The sequence below is a fragment of the Nansenia antarctica genome (assembly GCF_963989245.1).
Source record: "Nansenia antarctica genome assembly, chromosome: 16".
Taxonomy (NCBI): Eukaryota; Metazoa; Chordata; class Actinopteri; order Argentiniformes; family Microstomatidae; genus Nansenia; species Nansenia antarctica.
Genome location: NC_137686.1, coordinates 4,984,093 through 5,011,718, shown reverse-complemented (window position 1 = coordinate 5,011,718; position 27,626 = coordinate 4,984,093). Strand labels below are relative to the sequence as shown.

Here is a 27,626-nt window from a genome sequence, read left to right as displayed (position 1 = left end):
TAAAAGCAGAAAGCAGTCACGTTGTTTTTGTTTACCCGCGTTCAGAGAGAGAGAGAGAGATCACCATACTGCCCTTCACCTTTTAACTTATTAACATAATATAATTCTAGACTACGTGGGGTTCCTGCTTCTTCTTCGGCGTATGGGTAGTTGTTTTCCTCTCCACTCCACCAGGCTCGGGGCCGAGGGGCTACCCTTTTACCACCCGAGACCTGGTTGAGGGGCTCACCCGGGCTATATTTCTGGACACCCCTCCAGAAGCCACGTCATCTAATACCGACAGACCATGCATCCCGTTGGGTGGGTGGTACACCGGGCAATCCAGGATAACATGGTCTGCGGTTTGGTCCTCTGCGCCACACTCGCACGACGCATTTGGGGCCAAGCCCCATCTGTGCATTGATGAGCGGAAGCGCCCGACGCCGGTCCGGAGACGATTGAGCCTCACCCAGGATAGCCTTGGCAAGTCCATCCCGAGGGGCTCAGGGCCGGCGACTAGGATGTGGTCGCGGAGTTTGGAGGTGTTTGCCTCCCACTCCGCGCGCCACATATAATCCGCCCATCCTACACTCTCGCGGAAGTACGCCTACGCAGACGACCTCGCAGTGGTGTACTCTGCTGGAAATTAGCGGTCTGTGGAGGGGATTCTGAGCCAGGACATGCAGACACTAGTGGCATACTTCCGGAAATGGAGATTGAAGCTTAGCGAGGCAAAGACGGTGTCGGCTGCCTTCCACCTTAACAACAGGGAGGCTAAACGTGAGCTTAGAGTACACCTAGATGGAACTCCCATGCCATGTTCCGCTGAGCCAGTCTATCTCGGCGTGATATTGGACAGGACGCTCACGTTTCTCCGGCACCTCGAGTCACTGCGCAAGAAGTTAACAGCTCGTGTGGCGTTGATGAGGCGACTGGTTGGCTCGGGCTGGGGCGCCGGCGCAAGGACCTTGCGCACGGCAGCCTTAGCCCTCGTTTATTCAACTAGTGAATACTGCGCCCCAGTATGGTGTCGCAGTGCCCACACCCGCCTCATCGACTCGCCTATAAACGAAGCCTTGCGCATTGTGACAGGATGCCTGCGTCCTACCCCCGTGGACAACCTTCCCATCCTAGCAGGCATCCAGCCCGCAGGCCTCCGCCGCATGGGAGCCACAGCACGTCTCGCCTGCCGGGCCGTGGAGCTTAATAACCATAGTAGTGATAGACTCACTACAACAGCGGAGCCCTCCCGGCGTCTCAAGTCGAGACACCCATTTGTGCCTGCCGCACAGGATCTCAGGCAGCAATGCAGAGATCTTAACATCAGTGCGGCAGGATGGGCGGATTATATGTGGCGCGCGGAGTGGGAGGCAAACACCTTCAAACTCCGCGACCACATCCCAGTCGCCGGCCCTGAGCCCCTCGGGATGGACTTGCCAAGGCTATCCTGAGTGAGGCTCAATCGTCTCCGGGTTTCTGCTATGACTACTGTACACATAGTAGGGGTGTAAATCACCAGCTTCATCACGATACGATATTATATCGATTTGTTTGTATGACGATACAATGTTTGACGATGTCACAATGTCAGTCACGATACGATTTCGATTCGATTCGATTCAAGATCGATATGACGATATGATCGATATGACGCGATATCATGTTGTGTGCGTGTGTGTCTGTTTGTGTGTATACGTTGTATGCCCTCCCCGACCCTACCATGCCCCCCAAAAAAACACACGTTAGCTGCTTTAGCTTAACTTCTGTTAGCATGCAGTGTTGAATATGTGTGTCTGTGCGGCTAGTTGGCCTGTAGCAGCCCAGTGGACGTGGAGGTAGATGTGTGTCCCTGTGGTGGGCTGTGAGGAACACACGGTGCTTGTTGTTTGTTTTATTCGCAAAGTTATTGTAGCTAACGTTAGCTAACTAAGCTAGGCAGGCTAGCGCAACGTGGGTTTGGAAGGACAGCTCAGAGCAGAGAGGAGAGGAGAGGTGGGGTTTGGGAGTCCGCGTTTGACTGGCTGACAGCGTCAGTAACATGTGGGCTGCGTTCGTCAACTCGCTCTGAGAGCGCCGGAGCGCAACACTGGGTTCAACGTCAAGTCATTTGATTGGACAAGAGGCGTTCCGCGAGTGCTGATCAGATTTCCAGAGCGTGTTTGACGAACGCAGCCAGCGTCATTCAACATGTTGAGTTTTCCGAGCAGAGAGTGTAAACGTCTGCTAGTCGCGCGCTGCACGGAAATGGTGACAGTCACGCAGAATGTGCCATTTCAAAATAAAGGTGTATCTTTAAGATGACGATATAGATCGATGTTTTTACATTGCGTCGATGTAATCAGATCGTTAGTCAATGAATCGATGTATCGATGTGAATCGATGTATCGTTACACCCCTAACACATAGTATACCTACTATAGTATAATAGTACATATAGTATAAAAGTACATATACACTTTTCATTTGAAACTGTTTTTAATATTTTAATATTTAATAACATTTTAATTGGTTCCCTTTGTTACTGCACCAGGCTACTGCCTTTTTAAAATGAGTCTATTTATTTAGTGCAGGATACTGTTGCTACTGCACAGCACTTTATGTTCAGCACTTTATGTCTCTCATGTCCTGTGTGTTTTATTGTTACTATTGTCTTTTTCTTCTCTGGCACAGTGTTGAGTGACAAGTCCCATTTCATTTCACTGCATGTTTTACTTTGTATTTCTGTGCATGTGACAAATAAAGCACCCTTGAGATACCGGAAATGTTGAGTTAAAGAAGTGTTTGACATGTTTACAGATATAGACTTTGAAACTAGTGTATGTTGTTGGTATGATGTCAATATGACTATAAACAGATCATTTTCATGTGCGCGTCAGACAGACAGAAAGACAGACAGACAGAAAGAAACAGACAGACAGACAGGACTGGGCTTACCTGCTCTTTGATGTCCTGCAGCTGCTGCTGCAGCTTCTGCACGTCGGCGTTGACGTTGGTGTTGTCCTTGTCTCTCTGCATGGCCGGGATGTTTCCACTGGCTGTAGGGGGAGAGGGCAGACACAGGACAGGGACGCTCAGACACTAGGACAACACACGTCTAGAGAACAGGGGAGAGGGAGGGAGAGGGAGGGAGAGAGAGAGAGGGAGGGGGGGAGAGAGAGAGAAGGAGAGAGAGAGAGAGAGAGAGAGAGAGAGAGAGAGAGAGAGAGAGAGAGAGAGAGAGAGAGAGAGAGAGCAAGAGAGAGAGAGAGAGGCCTCTTCTTGTGGATGGTAGCAGGTCAAACCTCCCCTTGGCAACATGCTGGTCTGCTGTTAACACACCAAGGCCAAGCACTCACCAGCCTGTCAGTGGTATGGAGCTGTGGTGTGTGTGTGTTGTGGTATAGGTGTGTGTTGTGGTATAGGTGTGTAACAGAGTCTACCCTAGACTCTATGTGTGTAACAGAGTCTACCCTAGACTCTAGGTGTGTAACAGAGTCTACCCTAGACTCTAGGTGTGTAACAGAGTCTACCCTAGACTCTAGGTGTGTAACAGAGTCTACCCTAGACCCTAGGTGTGTAACAGAGTCTACCCTAGACTCTAGGTGTGTAACAGAGTCTACCCTAGACTCTAGGTGTGTAACAGAGTCTACCCTAGACTCTAGGTGTGTAACAGAGTCTACCCTAGACTCTAGGTGTGTAACAGAGTCTACCCTAGACTCTAGGTGTGTAACAGAGTCTACCCTAGTCTCTAGGTGTGTAACAGAGTCTACCCTAGACTCTATGTGTGTAACAGAGTCTACCCTAGACTCTAGGTGTGTAACAGAGTCTACCCTAGACTCTAGGTGTGTAACAGAGTCTACCCTAGACTCTAGGTGTGTAACAGAGTCTACCCTAGACTCTAGGTGTGTAACAGAGTCTACCCTAGACTCTAGGTGTGTAACAGAGTCTACCCTAGACTCTATGTGTGTAACAGAGTCTACCCTAGACTCTAGGTGTGTAACAGAGTCTACCCTAGACTCTATGTGTGTAACAGAGTCTACCCTAGACTCTATGTGTGTAACAGAGTCTACCCTAGTCTCTATGTGTGTAACAGAGTCTACCCTAGACTCTATGTGTGTAACAGAGTCTACCCTAGACTCTAGGTGTGTAACAGGGTCTACCCTAGACCCTAGGTGTGTAACAGAGTCTACCCTAGTCTCTATGTGTGTAACAGAGTCTACCCTAGACTCTAGGTGTGTAACAGAGTCTACCCTAGACCCTAGGTGTGTAACAGAGTCTACCCTAGACTCTAGGTGTGTAACAGAGTCTACCCTAGACTCTAGGTGTGTAACAGAGTCTACCCTAGACTCTAGGTGTGTAACAGAGTCTACCCTAGACCCTAGGTGTGTAACAGGGTCTACCCTAGACTCTGACTGTGAATGACTCCGGTCAGCATCGCCCTTCTATTTAAGGCACTGCAGGGTCCACAGGGCAAGCTAGGGGGAGGCAGCATAACATGGTCGTCCCCCCGTCCCCCCCAACCCACCCAGCACTGAGACAGAACCAGCTGAACTGTCAACACCAGTCGTAATGTTGGTTGACTACCGGTGTGATTGCCTGTGTGTTTGTGTGTGTGTGTGTGTGTGTGCGGTGTAGTGTTGTAGGGTGAAGGTATCGCTGCAAAACAAAGGGGTGGGGGGGGGGGGGGGGAGGAGGGAGGAGGGGGCTTTGAGAGTTTGAGCGGTGGTGGAGGAGGAGATACTTACACCAACTGAGGGCCAGATTGTTGGGCTGCAGAAGGTCCTGGGAGCCCCCTGCCATAGAGTTAGAGCTACCAGCTGAGAATCACAAGCAGGATGGACTTGATTATCAAATTGGGGGGGGGGGGAGCAGACAGTTTTATTCCCCCAATCATTGAGCTGGGTGGATCAGCTGAACTGGGGCCACATGTTTGCCAACACCAGTCTTGATACTGTTACTGGTCTGAATGGTGATGACCGGTGTGTGTGTGTGTGTGTGTGTGTGTGTGTGTGTGTGTATCTTGTTGTGTTGCAGGTTAAAGATATCAGTGCAAAAGAAAGGGAGTTTGGAAGGGGTGGAGGGGGGGAGTGGGGGCAGTACTTGAGGAGAGGGGGAAAGGGGAGGAGAGGGAGGAGGGGGCTTTGAGAGTTTGAGCGGTGGTGGAGGAGGAGATACTTACACCAACTGAGGGCCAGATTGTTGGGCTGGAGCAGGTCCTGGGAGCCCCCTGCCATAGAGTTAGAGCTGCCTGCTGAGAACAAGCAACACAGTGTTATAGCAGCAGCCAGCCCACTCACTCACTACGTAGTACCCACTACGGCCTCCAGGGGGGGTTTAGAGGAATAGAGGAGAGGAGGGGAAAACTATCTAGAACCTCATTCACACATAAGAGCTTTCCCATTAAGTTCCATGGACTTTACCTGGTATGGGCGTGTGTGAACGCAATTTCAAGGGAAATCTGCTCAGGCAATTTCCCATGTCAAGACTTTGTGTAATTCCATGGAAAATGCAGGGAAGGCTAAAGGCCGATTTAAAGTTCTGCGTCGAATTTACGTGCGTAGCTTACGTAGCCTACGTAAGGGGTCTCGTACTTTACACTTCTGCGTAGGCCGCGCTGCAATTACACCGTCACATCGCTAGGTGGCAGTGTGTTTTCTATGCCCCTGTGCTGTGCCTCTTCCGGTTAGGGTAGGTAGGTACTGATGTTTACCTCCTTCTGCTATCGCTATCATTCTGTCTGACAATGCCGACTAAAAAGCAGCGTGCCCTAAGGCAGTTGAAGCTTATATGTATTCAAGAACAGACGATCATACTAGAACAAATGATCTGCAATAGAAGAAGAAGACATCGGAGATGGGGTGTACGACCATTGAACCAGACGAGACAGGTGGAGGGTGAATTTGCTGTGCTTATCCGGCCACTGAGAGACCTCGACGCGGAGATGCACTTCAAATATTTTCGGATGTCGGCAGGTAGATTTGACGATTTGGTTGTTGTGAACTGTAGGGGTGCAATGGTTTAGTTGGCCCACGGTTCGGTATGAACCTCGGTTTTTGGGTCACTTTTTTTTCGGTTCGGTATGTGTTTTTTGAGTAAGGAGAAAGAAAATGCTGTTACTGCTGTTATTACTGTACTATGACTTTACTTTATACTTATGAAACTTTAACATTCAGACACATTCCAGAATATGACTGGTATATTGTATAATATAACAATATAAACAGAAAACTTTTTCAAATGTAAAAAAAATACAAAATTAATTGACTACTGGTAAAGGAGAAGTGCACTTTAGCCATGACAGCTGGTAGCCCATATACATATTATGCGCATATACGACACGCGTGAAGCAATGCTTGCAGTAACGTTTTCGTTCACTGTTTTCGTTCCCAAAACCAAAATGACAACGCAGATTTGTAGCAATCCGGGGCTTCCTCAAACTGTTGCCATGTTCTCAACTCCGTTCGCCATGAGCAAACATTTGAACGTTGTTGTTTGTGGGTTACTATTGTTAATCATGTTTAGGTTTGTTGATAGTGAGCTAGCTAGCTGGTAGCTAACGAGCTGATTGGCTAGTGCTACATACAAAATGACTTGCTCGGCGGTGTAAATGCTGACGAAGGCCTGCTGTATACATGCATTAAACGCAGTTAAAACGTATGTGTACATTTGTACAGTACCAGTCAAAAGTTTGGACACACTTCCCCATTCAATTGAATGTACATGTACTATGTATTATGTACCATGTACTACTGGACCTTGTGCTAACCCAGGAATGCCATTACATGTTTGTAAAGGTACAACACGTGAATGTTAGGGCATTTATCTCATGTATGAACGGTGAAAATCACTGGCGGCCCCGGGTTGGAATGTCATGTAATTTCCAGGGAACTGTGTGTGTAAAGGGCTTAGGAGAAGGTAGGTGGCAGCGACAGGGTTTTAACTATGAAGACATTAGGCTAGGATGTGTTCAGGAGGGTTTTAACTATGAAGACATTAGGCTAGGATGTGTTCAGGGTTTTAACTATGAAGACATTAGGCTAGGATGTGTTCAGGAGGGTTTTAACTATGAAGACATTAGGCTAGGATGTGTTCAGGGTTTTAACTATGAAGACATTAGGCTAGGATGTGTTCAGGAGGGTTTTAACTATGAAGACATTAGGCTAGGATGTGTTCAGGAGGGTTTTAACTATGAAGACATTAGGCTAGGATGTGTTCAGGGTTTTAACTCGTTGGTTGTCTCGCCCCTCTGTGGATAGGGGCTCAAAATAGGAGGATTTGATATTTTGATATATATATTGATATTTTTGTTCAGTCCCCCAGAAACGTCTTTCTTCTCATTCAAATGCATCTGTAGGCTATGTAGTTGGGGTGCTCAGTCATTAAACTGACCCCCCGCCCACACACACTCAGAGCTGGCCTATCATAGCATCTGACCACACCCCCACTCCAAGCGCTGGCCTATCAGAGCCTCTCATCTCTGACTGTGGATTGTGTTGGACCGTGGGAGGAGAGAAGCAGGGTGTGTTCTGACAGTGTACTTTGCTTTTTAAGCTGTGGAACAGTTCTGTGTGTGTGTGATCAGAACATCTGTGTGTGTGATAAGAATACAGTGCATTCGGAAAGTATTCAGGCCCCTTCACTTTTCCCACATTTTGTTGTGTTATAGACTCAATTTAAAATGGATTAAATTAAAATAATTTTAATTTAGAATGACAAAGCAAAAATATATTTTCTTTTAAAAAGTTCAGTAAATTTAGTAAAATTTAAAAACAAGAAATGCGTAAGGACGTAAGTATTCAGATGTTATCATTTTCTCTTGATCCTGACAAACTCCCCAGTCCCTGCCAATGACAAATATACCCATAACATGATGCAGCTACCACTATTTTTCACACGAGAGATGGTGCAGAAATTCAATCAATTGTGTCTGGAGTGTGTCTGGAGTGTGCCATGTAGTGCAGGGGTCGGCAACCCGCGGCTCCGGAGCCGCATGCGGCTCTTTTGCCCATCTTCAGTGGCTCCCTGTGGCTTTGACCACAAATGGAAATTAACAAAGTTTTTTTTTTTTACGTTGCTGCGGTCTCTCTCCTTGAACTACAACTCCCTGCTTACGCTGTAATGTTGTACGAGGGCCAATAGGATTCGGATATGTTGGTACATGACTAGTATTATACATTTTGACTGGACCCAACATGAGACTGAATGTGACAGGTTTTTTTCAAGAGTAGACCTATATCCACAGGGATTTACAAAGTACTGCGGCAGGCAAAGCAAGAAACTATCCACATTGTCTACAACTTTGTGGCTAGATTTATATACAGACATCGGCGACGCACATCGATGAACGGGAGCTTCCCGGTGAGCGCTATTTGCCTACTTTTAAATGCAAAAATCGGCTTGTCTTTAGCTCAAACCGTTTCCGAATTATGAACTTCTAAAGAAGGTATGATATTTGGGAGCGCCGGCGTTCCTGTGGGTCTGAGAGGGTTTAACTTAAAATAGTGAAAAGAGGACGAGGGAGGCTAGTTTTCATTTGGTACTGTAGTCTACAGTCTGTAGATTTGTCTATTTTTTGGCTGACGATCTCTTGGTTTGCTCACTTCCTCCGGATGAAATTACAAACTTATCCATATTTTGTCTCAGGCTAGTATAGCCAGATAAAAGTATCAACCCACCTGTTAAAAGGCACCAGAATACACGAAATTGCATCTACTCTGTTAAAATGTTTTTTGGGGGGAACCCCCCAGACCCCCTTTACGCTATCCTAGTGTTTCACTTTTGTAAAGCACAATACGTTTGCATTCGGTTGTATGCATATTATGTGCTAAGGCTTATGTATTTGTAGCCTACTTAGTAATTTTGATAGTAGGCTAATATAGCTTATACAGTATAGACACTTACAGCATGTGTTGCCTTCATCAGTGGCGCTGGCAGCCGGAATCCTGTACAATTTTCTTTAAAGGATTTTTTTTTTTCTGTAATAAACTCTTTCACGTTGCCTTTTTTACAGCCAATCACCCAACCCGTTAGTTTGAAACATTACATAAAGGCCAATGATTGGTGTTTACGTCACTGTCACTGTCACTACTGTAAATCCAAATTTCGTTGTTTGGTACCTGTACTATATCAATGACAATAAAGACCATTCATTCATTCATTCATTCAATACATTTGATTTGACTTGACGTGTCACTCATTTGATCTTGATTTCTGGCGCTCAATTTATTTTCAACTAGCTCAACTAGCTTCCTAATTAGCTGTCTAGTGTCTGTGATTTTGAAAATGTATTAAAGACAGTTGAGCCTTCTTCAGGCATTTGGGAGAGGGAAGAAAATATGCGAAGAGAGCAACACCAGCGAAGGCGCCAGCAGCAGTCAGCTACACGGTGACAAGCCCCCTACGGTAGCTAGCTGTGTAGCTAGGCCTGCTACCTCGTCCTCCGTTTTAAGTGCAAAACTCTCGGTGCTAGCCTATGTACTGGTGCGCTGTCACAGTGTCACCAAATAGGCCCTTTGTTTTCCCCATGTGTTAGGTGCGCTGTCACCTGGGCTGTTTTCATCTGTGTTTCGAGGTGCGCTGTCACCATATTGTTTGCACGTGTCGTCACGGAATAAGGGTAACGCCCACCTAGCGGGCAAAACAAATCTTTCTTTCGCTGCCTGCCAGCTATTTTATCAGGTTTTTACCAAGTAATTAGTTGTTTGACAAAATGCTGGATTGTTGCTGTGCAATCGGGTGCACTAACCGACGAGGAGACAACCCTGGGTTGTGCTTCTACAGAATTCCGTCAGAAAAAGAACCCAGAGAGGAGAAGATTGTGGATTTGTGCTATTAGACGTGTCTCAGTCCCTGTGGAGGGCAAACCATCAAAGTACACACGTCTCTGCAGCGAACATTTCAAAGATAAGCTCAAGTAAACACTGATTATTTTAATTATTTACTTAGCCACTTTACTCTATTATACTGAGCCAATTACCACTATTGCACTATTGTCATTGTTCATATTGTATTCCACCCCTGTACATTGTACCGCACATTTCAAATCTTTTATCTAGTATTTTTTGTATATATAGTCATTTTTTAATCTTGTGTCTGTACATATATTGGATTGACTGTAAATATAATCCATGTCTGTACATATATTGGATTGACAATAAAGCTGACTTTGACTTTGACTAGCCTAGTTATTCTATTTTTAGTCATTATCTTTGCATAATCGTTCTGACATGGTTTGTTTTTGTGGACGCTACCAGCTTGGAGTTGGTTGTGTAGGTCCTTTAGCTACCTAGCTAGCTAAAATTAGCATTATTGACCCATCCAGATCGAAAAAACAGATAGCTGTCTGTACTTTTGTACGCTTTCATCCTGGCGGCAGTGTGAGGGGAAGGATTCTCCACAAGATATATGTAAACATCACCGAACTGCAGCTCTGGCAGCGACTTCGCTGTTTTTAGTGATTGAAATACTGCAGCGGGTGCTGTATATGGATCGCAAGTGTCCAAAATGTGTAGTTTGTTCACATATCTTAGTTTTTCTTCTTTTGAGAGGTGATCTAAATAATCGTTGCTTGAAACAGGTGGGAAAATGACAGGTCAGTGCTGCAGTTCTACGGAGTTTCCACTATGTTTTGGCCGCCAGGGCTCTGCGCCAGTCACGTGACTGCAAACTATGAATAGGTGATACAATCATCCAACCTATGTATATTGTAGGATAGTCTGCGATATTTCATTTTGTTACGTTTCTGTGCGTACCATGAAATCGAATCCTGCCGGCGCAACTGGCCTTCATTATAAGGCTTATATAAGGCTTTACATTTTTTGCGGCTCCAGACAGATTCGTTTTTTGGTCCAATATGGCTCTTTCAACATTTAAGGTTGCCGACCCCTGATCTAGTGGGATCAACTGAAACGCTGGGTATTGCAGGAAAAAGGCTAAATGAATGCGTCTTTACTATCATTTTACCTTTACTATCATTTACCTTTACTATCATTTACCTTTACTATCAATTTAAAGTTTGCCCATGCCTGGGTTAGAGCCTACCCCAGGGGGCAGGACAGCAGGGTTAGGGTTAGAGCCTTCCCCTGCCCTCCTAGGTTTCACAAATTTGCATGCGGGACTTATGCACAAATCAGCCTTAAAACATGTAACGTTAGATAGGTGAGACATTTCCTTGCGTCCATTCACCTGTGTGCCACATTCGATCGGAATGGCGGCATAGGCACACAGAACATCGTCATAGTTTTTATGAAAAGGTCTAATACATTGAAATATTATTAAACTAAGATAATATGATAGTTATCATAATTCTCCAATCATAATTAACCTTTATTAACGAAGAAAAAGTAGTTACATTTGTTGTCTTCCGCATTGCCTAGAGCGATATGAGATTCCTGTAAATTCGCATTCTGGATTTCATAACCTTCTGCTTGTGGCTCCGATCAGAGTGAGGTTGTCAAAAAACTCCAAACGCAGCTGCAAGAAGCCCTACCCCCTGGCCCTCCCACATTACATGAAAACAAGAATTGGGACACCCCTACCCTACATGTGAACGCACAAAACCGAGCCGTAGGGGTGAATTGGCATTGGGCCATTGATTCCAAAATTAAATTACAACTATTATCCATGCATTAAGATGAACTTAATTCAAGTTATTGAGTGATTTGTTGATGAGATTTTTGCATTTCAGCTCATTTTAAGAGTGTCATTGCAATGGGTCTGAATACTTATGTACATGAGGTATTTCCGTATTGAAATTTAAATACATTTACAGAAATTTGGTACGAAAGTTAATTTTAATTAATTAATTAATTTTGCCATTTAGCAGACGCTTTTATCCAAAGCGACTTACAATTACGAATTACAGGGACAGTCCCCCTGGAGTAACTGAGGGCTAAGTGCCTTACTCAAGGGCACACTAGTAGTGGTGTGGTTTCAGGCGGGATTTGAACTCACAACCTTCCGATCGGAAGTCCAACACACTATCCACTAGACCACCACTACCCCCTGGAAGTGGATTGTGTGTGGATTGCTGGAAAATTATTTAAATTGAATCCATTTTAAATTGAGGCTATAACACAACAAAATGTGGAAAAGGTGAAGAGGTCTGAATACTTTCCGAATGCACTGTATGTGCATTTGCGTGATCAGAATATGTGTGTGTGTGTGCGAAAATATGTGTGTGTGTGATCAGAATCCAGTATGTGCGTGCGATCAGAATATGTGTCGTGTGTGTGTGTGTGTGCATAGACTCACTGATACACAAAAGCATCTTTCAACAAGTGAATCTCTTAGAGAGTCTAAAATCAGTGAACTTACAACAGTTTCCCTTTTAACTCAACATAAAATAAGGACAACAAAAGAAAGGGAACCGCTGGTGAGGTGCACTGATAGGTGGGGGGGGCAGGTGATAAAAGGCTGTGGGGTGGGGGGGATGGTGACGCAACCCAAAACACACACATATTCACAACTCCAACTGTCAATACAAAGGGATATGATTACAACATTGAGTGATGAGAAGAATGATTGTGATTAGTGATTCTAGTTGAGGGGGTTCAAGGTTGAAACGTTGGCTGAACTGAACTGTGGGTAACATGACTGAAGTAGACATGGGTGACCCGGGCGTTAGAAAAGTCATCGGGTCACCGGAGCCAAATGAGCGCATGCACTCCTCCACACGGCTGGATGTTTTTGGAGAAAACGACTGAATGACGTTGTTATTATTCAAACATTTCCAGCACTTTGGAGTCGACCAGTTCTCCTGATGATGTCTTAACAACCTCCAGAACGGAAGAGGCGTCGCCTCGTCTGACAGCCAAACATTCCCCAAAACATACAGACAATGACAACTGAAAGGAAATGCATGAGCAAGAAAGCAACAAAAAAAAAACTACTAACACCCAAGGCCAACACAAACATGTTCAATGGGGGAAAACAGCAGAGGTGACATCATGAGAAGAGAGAGAGAGAGAGAGAGAGAGAGAGAGAGAGAGAGAGAGAGAAGAGGGGAAAAAAATAGGAATTAAAAGGGAACGTGTGGAAGATTCACTCACTAAGGTCCTCATCATCATCATCAGCATCGGCATCATCATCATCATCCTCCATACCTTTCCCTCCGCAGCACAGGACGAACGGTGTGCGGCGTTCTACAACGGCCCGACACTGTACGCACTTCTTCATGAGGCTAGCGCAGTCTGCAGGGCACACAAACACACACACACACACACACACAGACACACACACACACAGACACACACGACACGCACACGCAGACACAGACGACACGCACACGCACACACACACAGAGAGACACACACACACACAGACACAGACACACACACACACACACACACAGACACACACAGACACACACACACACACACGCACACACACACGCGCACACACACACACACACACACACACACACACACACAGACACACACAGACACACATTTAGTAACCAGTACAGGGCTGGCTAGAAAAAACTAAGTTTCTGGAGAAACTTTCTGTCCTTGCAGTGCGGTGGTGTGTGTGAAGCCAGTCACAGGTCAGGAGGGTGTGAAGCGTGACTCACTCTCACAAGCGCACATGTGACCGCAGGGCTCGAAGAGGACGGACGCCTTTTTGTCGGAGCAAACGACACACTCCTCGATCTGTGTGGAGCAACAGACAAAAAAACAAACAAAACAAAACAGTGTCAATTAAAACAGGAACGTTGGTTAAATGAATAATTCGGCGCAAAAGCGTTACCCAGGTGATAAAAGCTTGATGTCTATTGGGTCTCTCAACTACAGGTGAACACGTCCACGTTCCCTCGCCACGAGGCCAACCGGCTGCCTGTACGACACGTGTAGTACCGTTGTTCAACACACAGAAAAGGCCAGTCCTCTCTAGCTCCCCCTAGGGTGGGGGGGGGGGGGGCTGGGTGGGTGTGTGTGCAGACAGCAGTACCTTGGTTCTGGACTGGACCTGGTCCTTGCAGATGAGACACTTCTTGACGCGGGGCGAGCAGAGGGAGCAGGTGGCGATGTGGCCGCAGGGCCCGAACAGGGTGTCTCTCTTCATGTCCGAACACACCATGCACTCCTCCAGGGTCTCGCTGCTGCTGTTCAGAGACGGGCTGCGGGACCCCACCTGACCACTGACACACACAGAGAGAGAGAGAGAGAGAGAGAGAGAGAGAGAGAGAGAGAGAGAGAGAGAGAGAGAGAGAGAGAGAGAGAGAGAGAGAGAGAGAGAGAGAGGAGGACATAGGAAGTAAAAAGACGTGTCAGGGACCCAGGTCCTCTCCCAGACTGGCTCTTTAGCTGACCTCTCTAGACTCATCCATTATCATCCACTGCCTCTAGACTCTTCTCACACGTGTGACACACGTATGTGTGTGTGTATGTGTAAAAGAGAGAGACGGAGATTAGGAGCTACAGAGATGCATGGAAATCTCCATGGAGAGGGAGTGAGAGAGAAGGAGGATGAGAGGGAGTGAGGGAGAAGGAGGATGAGAGGGAGTGAGAGAGAAGGAGGATGAGAGGGAGTGAGGGAGAAGGAGGATGAGAGGGAGTGAGAGAGAAGGAGGATGAGAGGGAAGAGAGAGAAGGAGGATGAGAGGGAAGAGAGAAGGAGGATGAGAGGGAGTGAGGGAGAAGGAGGATGAGAGGGAGTGAGAGAGAAGGAGGATGAGAGGGAGTGAGAGAGAAGGAGGATGAGAGGGAGTGAGGGAGAAGGAGGATGAGAGGGAGTGAGAGAGAAGGAGGATGAGAGGGAAGAGAGAGAAGGAGGATGAGAGGGAAGAGAGAGAAGGAGGATGAGAGGGAAGAGAGGGATGGAGGATGGGAGGGAAGAGAGAGAAGGAGGATGAGAGGGAAGATGAGAGGGAAGAGAGAGAAGGAGGATGAGAGGGAAGAGAGGGATGGAGGATGAGAGGGAAGAGAGAGAAGGAGGATGAGAGGGAAGAGAGAGAAGGAGGATGAGAGGGAAGAGAGAGAAGGAGGATGAGAGGGAAGAGAGAGAAGGAGGATGAGAGGGAAGAGAGGGATGGAGGATGAGAGGGAAGAGAGAAGGAGGATGAGAGGGAAGAGAGGGATGGAGGATGAGAGGGAAGAGAGAGAAGGAGGATGAGAGGGAAGAGAGAAGGAGGATGAGAGGGAAGAGAGAGAAGCGAGGGATGGAGGATGAGAGGGAAGAGAGAAGGAGGATGAGAGGGAAGAGAGAGAAGGAGGATGAGAGGGAAGAGAGAGAAGGAGGATGAGAGGGAAGAGAGGGATGGAGGATGAGAGGGAAGAGAGAGAAGGAGGATGAGAGGGAAGAGAGAGAAGGAGGATGAGAGGGAAGAGAGAGAAGGAGGATGAGAGGGAAGAGAGAAGGAGGATGAGAAGGATGGAGGATGAGAGGGAAGAGAGGGAAGGAGAACTAGCACAGAAGTAAACCCATCCTCCTTCTCTCTCACTCCCTCTCATCTTTTTGATGAATATGTATGTTTTGTGAGTTGGTGGCGCAATTCAGTCAGATTGACAGCTGCCAATAAGGGCTGATACTACAACACAGGTTGGATGAAAATCAGACAAATCATTAATGGAAAGTAAAAATAGTAAAGGGCCCAAGATGGAACCCTGTGGAACCCCCCAAAATAATTCTGCATTCCTTAGATGAGCAGCCGTTGGAGGAAACAAATTGCTCTCTGTTATCCGGTTGATAAACCACTTGAGCGCAACATCTTCCATGAAGCCTGCCAGGCTGGTTTAGAGGGGCATGGTGGGGGGAGGGGGGGTATCTGGGAGCAGGCAGGGGCCGTCTGGCTTACCTGCTCTTCTCCTTGTGGCACTTGGCCAGGGCCTTGCAGAGGCTGGGGTCGGGGCACAGGTCCAGGGGCGACTGGCCCTTCTTGTTGCGGACGGTCAGGTCGGCGCCGTTGGCGGCCAGGAAGCAGGCGATGGAGGCTGCACTCTTCTTCTCCGCCCCCTGGGTACCCAGGCCCATGATCAGCTGTGGAGGACACACACACACACATCACATGATCAGCTGTGGAGGACACACACACACATCACATGATCAGCTGTGGAGGACACACACATGTCACATGATCAGCTGTGGAGGACACACACGTGTCACATGATCAGCTGTGGGAGGACACACACACACGTCACGATTATGAGTATTTATTTTTCTCCCCTAAAAGTGTTTGTGCGGCAAAAACCATTAAGACCTATGAACAACTTATGAACAACTTATGAACGAGCTTCCCACCTGTCAGGAACGCAGAATCACTCCCTATCTTCCAGACCCATCTCTTCAGGCTACACCTTAACTGTTCCTCCTGAGACTTCTACTTTCCCTTTACCCCCCTGCAGAGTTTCTCTACGATTAAAAAAATAAATATACAAAAAAAAAAACTATTCCTACTTCTAGCACTACAACAACCAATGGCCCCTGGCCCGAGCATCGATGACTTTTTCCTGCAATGACTGCTTTGGATAAAGGAGTCTGCTAAATGCTCCCAGTATCAAAGCCAACTCCCAACCTCAGAGATGAGGGTAATCCAATCAATAATGACCCAACAAGGGTGTGTTTCATCAGCAATTTCATTGTCATGGTACTGACTCACAGCCAGTCAACTATCCACTCAACCAACCAATCAAACCGTTCATCCTGACCAGGGTAATTGCCTAAGAGAATTTCCCTGTAAATTCTGTTCACACATGCCGTTTACCAGGTAAATTCCATGGAAGTCACTGGGAAAGCTCTTATGTGTAAATGGGGTTATATTCTACTAGGAGACAGGGTGACCGTTTGTCTTCTTTTCTTTAGAAAGCAGTAAGGCAGCAGGCAGCAGAGATGGAGGTGTTGGGACGGTGTGCAGGTCGTTGGGAGGTGATGGAGATGACAGGGTGGAGACCCCCGAGCCTCCTGCCACCGTACACGCGTCATGGTCTATCACGTACGTCATGGTCTATCACGTACATCATGGTCTATCACGTACGTCATGGTCTATCACGTACATCATGGTCTATCACATGCTCCTGCAGACCAGCACCACTCTCAAGTAAATCTAGAGAATTACCGATGACAGAGTAACTGTCTTCAAACCAACCACGTTGTCACTAAAAACGAAAGTGAAAGTGTTAGGATGTTCTCCTCAGTGAAATCAGTGTGCTTAGCCGTATTCTTTGTGCATTTTGAAACTAATCGTCGAGAGGTGTCCAGCACCACCGCTGTTCACATCCGGGGAGAACTCTGGACAGATCCATGGACAGAACCCTGGACAGAACCCTGGACAGAACTCTGGACAGAAGGACCTCACACCACACCTGGGTCAAAACACTACTTCAAAACACTACTTCCATTTTCTACTATGACTGCTTGGGCTAGGGGTGGGCATCGACGATCGATAATTGATCGATAAGGATCTTGGTCGATCACAAAATAAAACATTTGGTCGATCACAAAAAAAAAAAAAGTTTTTTTTTTTTTTTTGTTGTGATCGACCAAATGTTTGATTTTGTGATCGACCAAGATCCTTATCGATCAATTATCGATCGTTGATGCCCACCCCTAGCTTGGGCCTGCCTGGACTGACAGTTGGGCAGGGGGGGGTTTCATTTTGGGGCTATTCCATTGGCTCCATGTTGCCAGGGAAACTCCCTCAAGCACAGCAAGTGTCTGAACTAATGGAGAATACTATTAGAACCCAGACAGTTGACAGTTGGTAAAAGCCTCAGGTAAGGCAAAACGAACACACAGCAGACTTTGCTACTGACTTGGACAAGGTTTCGCTTGCGAAAGAGCTTTTCTGTCATGACACTAACCTGAGGCAGTATTTCATCAACGTCGCTAAAGGAAAATCCAGACTTGTTTTGTTAAGTCTCGCAGGATTTATTAAAAAACAATAAGCCTGGATTTATGCAACATTGATGGAATACCCTCCAGGATAAACCAAATAACTAGACTGGTGGCAGAGAACTTTAGCAGTTAGTGTCTAGAGCCTAAAACACACACACATGCATGCCTGTATCTAGAGCCTAAAACACAGTGCCACACACACATACATGCCTGTGTCTAGCTGCCTAAAACACACACACACACACACACACACACACACACATACATGCTTAGAGCTGCCTAAAACACACACACATACATTATATCTCAAAAGTGAGTACACCCTTTAGATTTTTGCAAATATTCTGTCATATCCTTTCAGGGGATAACACTATCTTAATGAAACTTTGATATAACTTAAAGTAGTCAGTGTGCTGCTTGAATAACAGTATAGATTTATTGTCCATTGAAAATTACTCAGTACACAGCTGTTAATGTCTAAACAGCTGGCAACAAAAGTGAGTACACCCCATAGTGAACATGTCTAAATTGTGCCCAAAGTGTCAATATTTTGTGTGACCACCATTGTTATCTAGCACTGCTTTAACCCTCCTGGGCATGGAATTCACCAGAGCTGCACAGGTTGCTTCTGGAATCTTCTTCCACTCCTCATGACGACATCACGGAGCCCACGGATGTTGGACACCTTGCACTCCTCCACCTCCCTGTTGAGGATGCCCCACATGTGCTCAATTGGGTTTAGGTCTGGAGACATACTTGGCCAGTCCATCACCTTAACCTTCAGCTTCTTCAGCAAGGCCGTTGTCATCTTGGAGGTGTGTTTAGGGTCATTATCATGTTGGAAAACTGCCCTACGGACCAGTTTCCGAAGAGAGGGGATCATGCTCTGCTGCAGGATGTCACAGTATATATTGGAATTCATGTGTCCCTCAATGAAATGCAGCTCCCCAGTGCCGGCAGCACTCATGCAGCCCCAGACCATGATGCTGCCACCACCATGCTTGATTGTAGGCAAAACACATTTGTCTTGGTACTCCTCACCAGGGTGCCACCACACACGCCGGACACCATCTGACCCAAACAGGTTTATTTTGGTCTCATCAGACCACAGGACATGGTTCCAGTAACTCATGTTCTTGGATTCATTGTCTTCAGTAAACTGTTTGCGGGCTTTCTTATGCATCGGTTTCAGAAGAGGTTTCTGTCTGGGGCGACGGCCATACAAGGCTCCCAGGGTTAGGGTCAGGGTTAGGGGTCAGGGGTCAGGGCGTACCGTGTTCTTGGAGGGCTCCCAGGGTTAGGGTCAGGGTTAGGGGTCAGGGCGTACCGTGTTCTTGGAGGGCTCCCAGGGTTAGGGTCAGGGTTAGGGGTCAGGGCGTACCGTGTTCTTGGAGGGCTCCCAGGGTTAGGGTCAGGGTTAGGGGTGAGGGGTCAGGGCGTACCGTGTTCTTGGAGGGCTCCCAGGGTTCCACCTTGCTGACGTCCTGCATGTCCTGCAGCTGGCGCAGCTGGGACAGCGTGTGGTGGCGCAGCGCCTCGTGGAGGGGCGTGTCCCCGTCCTTGTCCTGGACGTCCAGCTTGGCCTCGGCCCGCACCAGCAGCTGGACACAGGGAGGGAGGGGCACCAACAGTTAACACAGGGAGGGAGGGGCACCAACAGTTAACACAGGGAGGGAGGGGCACCAACAGTTAACACAGGGAGGGAGGGGCACCAACAGTTAACACAGGGAGGGAGGGGCACCAACAGTTAACACAGGGAGGGGCACCAACAGTTAACACAGGGAGGGAGGGGCACCAACAGTTAACACAGGGAGGGGCACCAACAGTTAACACAGGGAGGGAGGGGCACCAACAGTTAACACAGGGAGGGAGGGGCACCAACAGTTAACACAGGGAGGGAGGGGCACCAACAGTTAACACAGGGAGGGAGGGGCACCAACAGTTAACACAGGGAGGGAGGGGCACCAACAGTTAACACAGGGAGGGGGGGGCACCAACAGTTAACACAGGGAGGGGCACCAACAGTTAACACAGGGAGGGGCACCAACAGTTAACACAGGGAGGGAGGGGCACCAACAGTTAACACAGGGGGGGAGGGGGCACCAACAGTTAACACAGGGAGGGAGGGGCACCAACAGTTAACACAGGGAGGGAGGGGCACCAACAGTTAACACAGGGAGGGGCACCAACAGTTAACACAGGGGGGGAGGGGCACCAACAGTTAACACAGGGAGGGAGGGGCACCAACAGTTAACACAGGGAGGGAGGGGCACCAACAGTTAACACAGGGAGGGGGGGGCACCAACAGTTAACACAGGGAGGGAGGGGCATCAACAGTTAACACAGGGAGGGAGGGGCACCAACAGTTAACACAGGGAGGGGGGGGCACCAACAGTTAACACAGGGGGGGAGGGGCATCAACAGTTAACACAGGGAGGGAGGGGCACCAACAGTTAACACAGGGAGGGGCACCAACAGTTAACACAGGGAGGGAGGGGCACCAACAGTTAACACAGGGAGGGAGGGGCACCAACAGTTAACACAGGGAGGGGCACCAACAGTTAACACAGGGAGGGAGGGGCATCAACAGTTAACACAGGGAGGGAGGGGCACCAACAGTTAACACAGGGAGGGGGGGGCACCAACAGTTAACACAGGGGGGGAGGGGCACCAACAGTTAACACAGGGAGGGGCACCAACAGTTAACACAGGGAGGGAGGGGCATCAACAGTTAACACAGGGAGGGAGGGGCACCAACAGTTAACACAGGGAGGGAGGGGCACCAACAGTTAACACAGGGAGGGAGGGGCATCAACAGTTAACACAGGGAGGGAGGGGCATCAACAGTTAACACAGGGAGGGAGGGGCATCAACAGTTAACACAGGGAGGGAGGGGCACCAACAGTTAACACAGGGAGGGAGGGGCACCAACAGTTAACACAGGGAGGGAGGGGCACCAACAGTTAACACAGGGAGGGAGGGGCACCAACAGTTAACACAGGGAGGGAGGGGCACCAACAGTTAACACAGGGAGGGAGGGGCACCAACAGTTAACACAGGGAGGGAGGGGCACCAACAGTTAACACAGGGAGGGGCACCAACAGTTAACACAGGGAGGGAGGGGCATCAACAGTTAACACAGGGGTGCAAACTGGTAATGGCCCAAAAAGGTGACACATTACTTTGCCTGAAAACGAAGAAAATGATCAAGGTGTGGCTATCCTTAGGGAGGGGGTAGCGCTAGTACTAATGGCGCTAAAGCACTAACGGTGGTCTAACAGGCAGCCCTGACCTTAACACCTGCAGAATCACTTCGAAAAAAAAGATAAAACATTCTGAGATAAAAACGGCTAATTTAGCAGAAAGGTGACAAGTTTGCACCAACGACACTACAGAGAAGACGACAGGGCAGCCAATCGCTGCTCAGAGAACACACAACGTACGGCAGGAAGCACATACGCGTGGAAACATAGTCATAGTCCATTTTATTGAAACACACACCAAACTACACCGGTTTAGGGCGCCCTGGGCGCGGACTCTACACAACAGAGAAAGAAACTTGATGGAATATGGTGACACAGACGGGTAAGGTAAAAAAAAGGTTAAAAAATCCAATAAATCTTTTCAAGTGCATAAAACCTTGATTTAGTGTTATATAGCTGCCTACTTGTGACACTGAATGTTTTGGTTTCATGTACTTATGACGTCATTGTAATTCCACTCAGGTGTGCTCTCACAGGTGCTAACTATTCAACTACCCTACCTGACTATATAACGGCTGTCTTGTACTGTATGTTTGTATTTAAGACTTGACGGACTAAACCGTTGTCCTATTAAACCACAATGTGTTGCATCTGGAACATGGAGGTGATGTGAGTAAAGAAAATGTTTATATCTTTGCACTCGATCAAATTTCAGGACTCTCCTTTCATAACTTTTCCTAGATATGTGCATTCTACCACCCAGTATCCTTACATTTTCTAAATCACATCAGGATATGGCTAATATAAAGCTATTTTGCAGTTTTTCTGTGTAGGCAGCAGGCTAATTTAGAAGCGGCCAACTAGTGGTCGTTGTGTGTAAATAGCAGCTTGAGCATTGTAAAGAGGGTGTCATATGACCCCCGAGGCGGCTCTTATAGTAGGTAAAATAGACACGGCTGTTCTTGTGTTAAAGGCAGACATTCATACTATATATATATATATATATATATATATATATATATATATATATATATATATATATTTATATAACACATCAGAACATCTCAGTAGCCTAGTTCACGACAGTAGTGAGTTTTAAGCCGAGTCTTAAAAGTCTCTAGATCGGGGGCGGTCTCGCATACTGTAGTTCATGTCAAAACACAGTTTTCTGGACAATTGTTTTCCCAAACATACCTCCGTATGTAAAGGGACCAGTGGCATAAACATGGTGTATTAAATGTGTTTTTCGAACCCTGTAGACGTGGTCAACGTCACCATGCTGTGACAGCCAACACTCCTGCACCACTCCGTAGCTGCAGTCCTCAACAACTCCACAAGATGGCACTGTGGGGGGGACCTGTGGCCTAGACTGGACTACAGTATGGAAGTCCCTCAACCCCCTCCCTCCCTCCCTCCCTGAAAGGCCTTTCCAGGGGCGAACACGTCAGAGTGAACCAGGAAGGGCTTTGTTCTGCTACAGGAGATCCACCTCCACCGCCTTACAGCAACACAGACCTGCTTCCTGCCCCCTTAGTCAACCCTAACCCTTAGTCAACCCTAACCCTAACCCTTAGTCAACCCTAACCCTAACCCTTAGTCAACCCTAACCCTAAGAGGGAGGAGGAGGTAGAGGGAGGAGAGGGGGAAGAGGAGGATAAGCAGAGAGAGAGAGAGGGGGGGGGGGGGGGGGGGGGACTGACCCGGACTATCTGTGTGTGCTGTCGCTCCACGGCCAGGTGCAGGGCCGTCTGCTGGTTCACGTTCTGGATGTCAAGGCTGGCACTGCCCTGAGGAGAGAACACACACACACACACACACACACACACACACACACACACACACACACACACACACACAGTCAGTCAGTCTACAAATTCTAAATAAATGACTCCTGGATTGTACATGAACGAGCCTCTTCCTGGCCTCATCAGTGTGCCAGTCCCCTGCTGTGTGAGGCTGGTAGGTTCACATCTCATTGACGAGCTTCATCATGATACAATCATGTGTGACTACAGCTGACCCTGGGACTGTGACGGTGGGCCTGGGAGATGAACCACCTCTAGTGAGGATGGACATGGGGACAGCTGTGGCCCCCGTGTCTCTACACACATGTCCCTCATGTGCTCTATGGAGGGCTAGTCATGGTGCTCTATGGAGGGCTAGTCATGGTGCTCTATGGAGGGCTGGTCATGGGGCTCTATGGAGGGCTGGTCATGGGGCTCTATGGAGGGCTGGTCATGGGGCTCTATGGAGGGCTGGTCATGGGGCTCTATGGAGGGCTGGTCATGGGGCTCTATGGAGGGCTGGTCATGATGCTCTATGGAGGGCTGGTCATGGTGCTCTATGGAGGGCTGGTCATGATGCTCTATGGAGGGCTGGTCATGGGGCTCTATGGAGGGCTGGTCATGGGGCTCTATGGAGGGCTGGTCATGGGGCTCTATGCAGGGCTGGTCCACTGTCATGGTGCTCTATGGAGGGCTGGTCATGGGGCTCTATGGAGGGCTGGTCATGGTGCTCTATGGAGGGCTGGTCATGGGGCTCTATGGAGGGCTGGTCATGGGGCTCTATGGAGGGCTGGTCATGGGGCTCTATGGAGGGCTGGTCATGGTGCTCTATGGCAGACAGCAGGGTGTACAGCAGAGGTGGTTCTAGAAGGAGCCATGTCAGCACTGGGGCTTTATTGAATCTATAATGGACTTCCGCCTAACCTCCACTACATAGACTACCAGGAATAAGTACAGGGCTTAATGGGTTTGTGTGTTTGTCTCTGTGTGTGTGTGTGTTTGTCTGTGTGTGTGTGTGTGTGTGTGTGTGTTTGTCTGTGTGTGTGTGTGTATGTGTGTATGTGTGTGTGTGTGTGTGTGTGTGTGTGTGTGTGTGTGTGTGTGAGCGTCTGGAGCCTCTGACACATCTGTATGAGAGCATTTGTCTTTGTGGTTAGATCTGAGCATGTGATTGATGTGTCCACTTCTTGGTGTGTGTGCGTGTGTGTGTCGTAATGCCGTCAACGCGGACAGATTTCAGATTTTAAAAACAGAATTAGGCAATATTTAGGGGCGGCTGTGGCTCAGGAGGTAGAGTCGGCGTCTAATGATCAACAAGGTTGGCAGATTGGCGGTTCGAGCCCCGGCTGGCCACATGTCGAAGTGTCCTTGGGCAAGACACTGAACCCCAAATTGCTCCCAGTGAGCGGGACGGCGCCGGCAGCTCGCCGCCATTGGTGTGTGAATGTGTGTGTGAATGGGTGAATGAGAGGCCTTTGTAAAGCGCTTTGTAATAAGGCGCTATATAAGTCAGTCCATTTATTTACCATTTAATATGGAAAAATACCTAAAAGAGATGATAAGAAAAGTGAATTGACTCCATGGAGAGTGCTTTAGGAGGAATCCTTTGTGATGCTATTCAACCCTGCAATACCGTGTGTGTGTGTGTGTGTCTCTGTGTGCGGTGTGTGTGTGTGCGTGTGTCTCTCTCTCTCTGTGTGTGGTGTGTGTGTGTCTCTCTCTGTGTGTGTCTCTTTCTGTGTGTGTCTCTCTCTGTGTGTGTGTGTGTGTGTGTGTGTGTGTGTGTGTGTCTCTCTCAGTGTGGGGTGTGTGTGTCTCTCTCTCTCTCTGTGTGTGGTGTGTGTGTGTGTCTCTATCTGTGTGTGACTCAGGGTTTCCGTTAACCGGTAATTACCGGTCTTTGTCCGGTAAAATTTGTTGAAGTCCGACAAATTGAAAACTCGTCGGTCATAATGTCCGGTGAAAATAATTCCCTCTAAGCACAATTTGAATACAATTCGCTAAAGTTCACATTCTGATTCCTTCTATTTTAAAAAAGACGAATATATAGGCTATGTATTTCTTTTATTATGATATGATTTGACACCGGCATGATGATGACTCCTAATGTGTAGGCTGGCCTATGCGAAACAGCGGTAATAGTCAGATGCCACATGGGATTGATGCCAGATGGGATTACAGCCTAACCAGTCTATTACCGCTTAAACCCAGTAGCCCATTCGGCGATAACCCGGCCCATCTGGCAACCCTGCCAACCCGGCCACCATAATAATACGCAGACGTTGCAGCTCAAAGTGCACCATAGCGAGCGATTAAATTAATGTAAACATGGCAAAACAAAGTAAGCTTAGCAATTACTTCATGAAACCAAGCAACAATGAGTCTGAGGAGAAGTCTGACTCTGAAGAGATGGAGGCGGCTGACGCCGTCGTGGCTCCTCCAGCCAAGAAGTCTCGTGGGTTCAGAGTTGAATGGAAAGAAACTTTCCCCTGGCTGCGTTTAGATGAGGAAGGAAAAATGTTCTGCTCACCGTGCGAAAAATCGGGGAGGAATAACGGATTCACGAGAGGAGCAACGAATATGAGAATGTCGGCTCTCACTGATCACAGTCGGTGCAGTGACCACATATCGGCGGTCAGTTTGAGGCAACAGCAAACCGCTATGCAAGGCCACTGTGAGCAGGCTAATGCAACGGCTAACAATAAGCTGCACTCTCAGCTACAAGTTGCATTTCACATGGCAAAAAATGGCATCGCATGTCATCAGTATGTGGGACTGACTGAACTACTGAAAGCAGTTAAGGCTCCAGATTTTGTCTTGAGTGAGGGCATTTACCGCCACAGCGACTCCGTTGATGACATGGAAAGGGCACTGGAAGACGTTGTGATGCATCAGCTGGATGAAAAGCTAAAGGGGAGTGACTTCATTGGAATTATCATTGATGAGACAGTAAATATCACCGTGGACAAGAAGCTGATTATATACGTGAAGTTGGAAATAAAAGGAAGAGTTGAGACATGTTTTCTGGGCAATTATGATGTGCACTCCGGGACCGCACAGTGTATATTTGACAAAGTGGTGGAGGTGCTCCGCGAGAGAGGTGTGGAGCTGTCCCGCGTCATTGGCCTGGGCTCGGATGGGGCCAGTGTAATGATGGGGAAGCGTGCTGGAGTTGGTGCTCTTCTGAAGAAACAGAGTGTGTTTTCCATTCAGGTGCACTGTGGTGCCCACCGAGTTGCGCTGGCCGCGCTAGATGCTGCAAAGGCTGTTGACCAGGTAGGAGCCTACAAGCGCACAGCTGCTTCTGTGTACTCCTTTTACAAGCACTCAGCCAGCAGGACCAATCGCCTCCGTCAGGTGACAGCAGCTCTCAGCGACGAAGACATGACGAGCCTAAAGCAGCCGTGCGCTGTCCGCTGGCTATCCTTGCACAGGGCAGTGGAGGGTATAAAACGTAACTGGCCTGCTCTGGTGATGGAGCTAAATGAAGAGGCTGTGGGAGGAAATGCCCAAGCCCAAGGCATCCTAGGTCAAATCCAGCTGTATAGCTTTATCGCCTGGACTCACGCACTGGCTGATGTGCTACCGGTGATGACCAAACTGAACTTGGTTTTCCAGAAAGACGACGTCAATCTGGCCATGATCCGACCAATGGTTCACGCATCCGTAGCGGCACTAACACAGCTACGAGATGCCCCAGGCCCAGAAGAAGTGAAGTTCCAGGCGGACTGCCAAGACGGCCTGTACAATGATGTCAGAGTGACGCATGTACAGTGGGGAGAACAAGTATTTGATACACTGCTGATTTTGCACGTTTTCCCACTTAGAAAGAATGTAGAGGTCTGTAATTTTTATCATAGGTACACTTCAACTGTGAGAGACAGAATCTCAAAAAAAAAAAATCCAGAAAATCAAATTGTATGATTTTAAAGTAATTAATTTACATTTTATTGCATGAAATAAGTATTTGATACATCAGAAAAACAGAACTTAATATTTGGTAAAGAAACCTTTGTTTGCAATTACAGAGATCAGACGTTTCCTGTAGTTCTTGACCAGGTTTGCACACACTGCAGCAGGGATTTGGGCCCACTCCTCCATACAGATCTTCTCCAGATCCTTCAGGTTTCGGGGCTGTCACTGGGCAACACGGACTTTCAGCTCCCTCCAAAGATTTTCTATTGGGTTCAGGTCTGGAGACTGGCTAGGCCACTCCAGGACCTTGAGATGCTTCTTACGGAGCCACTCCTTAGTTGCCCTGGCTGTGTGTTTCGGGTTGTTGTCATGCTGGAAGACCCAGCCACGACCCATCTTCAATGCTCTTACTGAGGGAAGGAGGTTATTGGCCAAGATCTCGCGATACTTGGCCCCATCCATCCTCCCCTCAATACGGTGCATTCGTCCTGTCCCCTTTGCAGAAAAGCATCCCCAAAGAATGATGTTTCCACCTCCATGCTTCACGGTTGGGATGGTGTTCTTGGGGTTGTACTCATCCTTCTTCTTCCTCCAAACACGGCGAGTGGAGTTTATGCCAAAAAGCTCTATTTTGGTCTCATCAGACCACATGACCTTCTCCCATTCCTCCTCTGGATCATCCAGATGATCATTGGCAAACCTCAGACGGGCCTGGACATGCGCTGGCTTGAGCAGGGGGACCTTGCGTGCGCTACAGGATTTTAATCCCTGACGGCGTAGTGTGTTACTGATAGTTTTCTTTGAGACTGTGGTCCCATCTCTCTTCAGGTCATTGACCAGGTCCTGTCGTGTAGTTCTGGGCTGATCCCTCACCTTTCTTATGATCATTGATGCCCCACGAGGTGAGATCTTGCATGGAGCCCCAGACCGAGGGAGA

General features: G+C 47.9%; 1 protein-coding gene across 2 annotated transcripts in view; it reads right to left on the bottom strand.

Moving 5' to 3' along the window:
• Positions 1–27,626, bottom strand: part of mib1 (MIB E3 ubiquitin protein ligase 1) — a 95,548-nt gene that overhangs the window by 6,964 nt on the left and 60,958 nt on the right. Inside the window, exons 14-22 of one of the 2 annotated variants that reach the window (XM_080546299.1) lie at positions 22,691–22,777; positions 19,230–19,388; positions 15,752–15,933; positions 13,906–14,095; positions 13,529–13,607; positions 13,008–13,148; positions 5,138–5,209; positions 4,704–4,775; positions 2,914–3,014 (exon numbers count right to left, since the gene is read on the bottom strand). In XM_080546299.1, coding sequence (XP_080402425.1) covers positions 2,914–3,014; positions 4,704–4,775; positions 5,138–5,209; positions 13,008–13,148; positions 13,529–13,607; positions 13,906–14,095; positions 15,752–15,933; positions 19,230–19,388; positions 22,691–22,777 — 1,083 coding nt within the window. The remainder of the gene's footprint in view (positions 1–2,913; positions 3,015–4,703; positions 4,776–5,137; positions 5,210–13,007; positions 13,149–13,528; positions 13,608–13,905; positions 14,096–15,751; positions 15,934–19,229; positions 19,389–22,690; positions 22,778–27,626) is intronic. The other variant, XM_080546300.1, reaches the window with a different exon arrangement.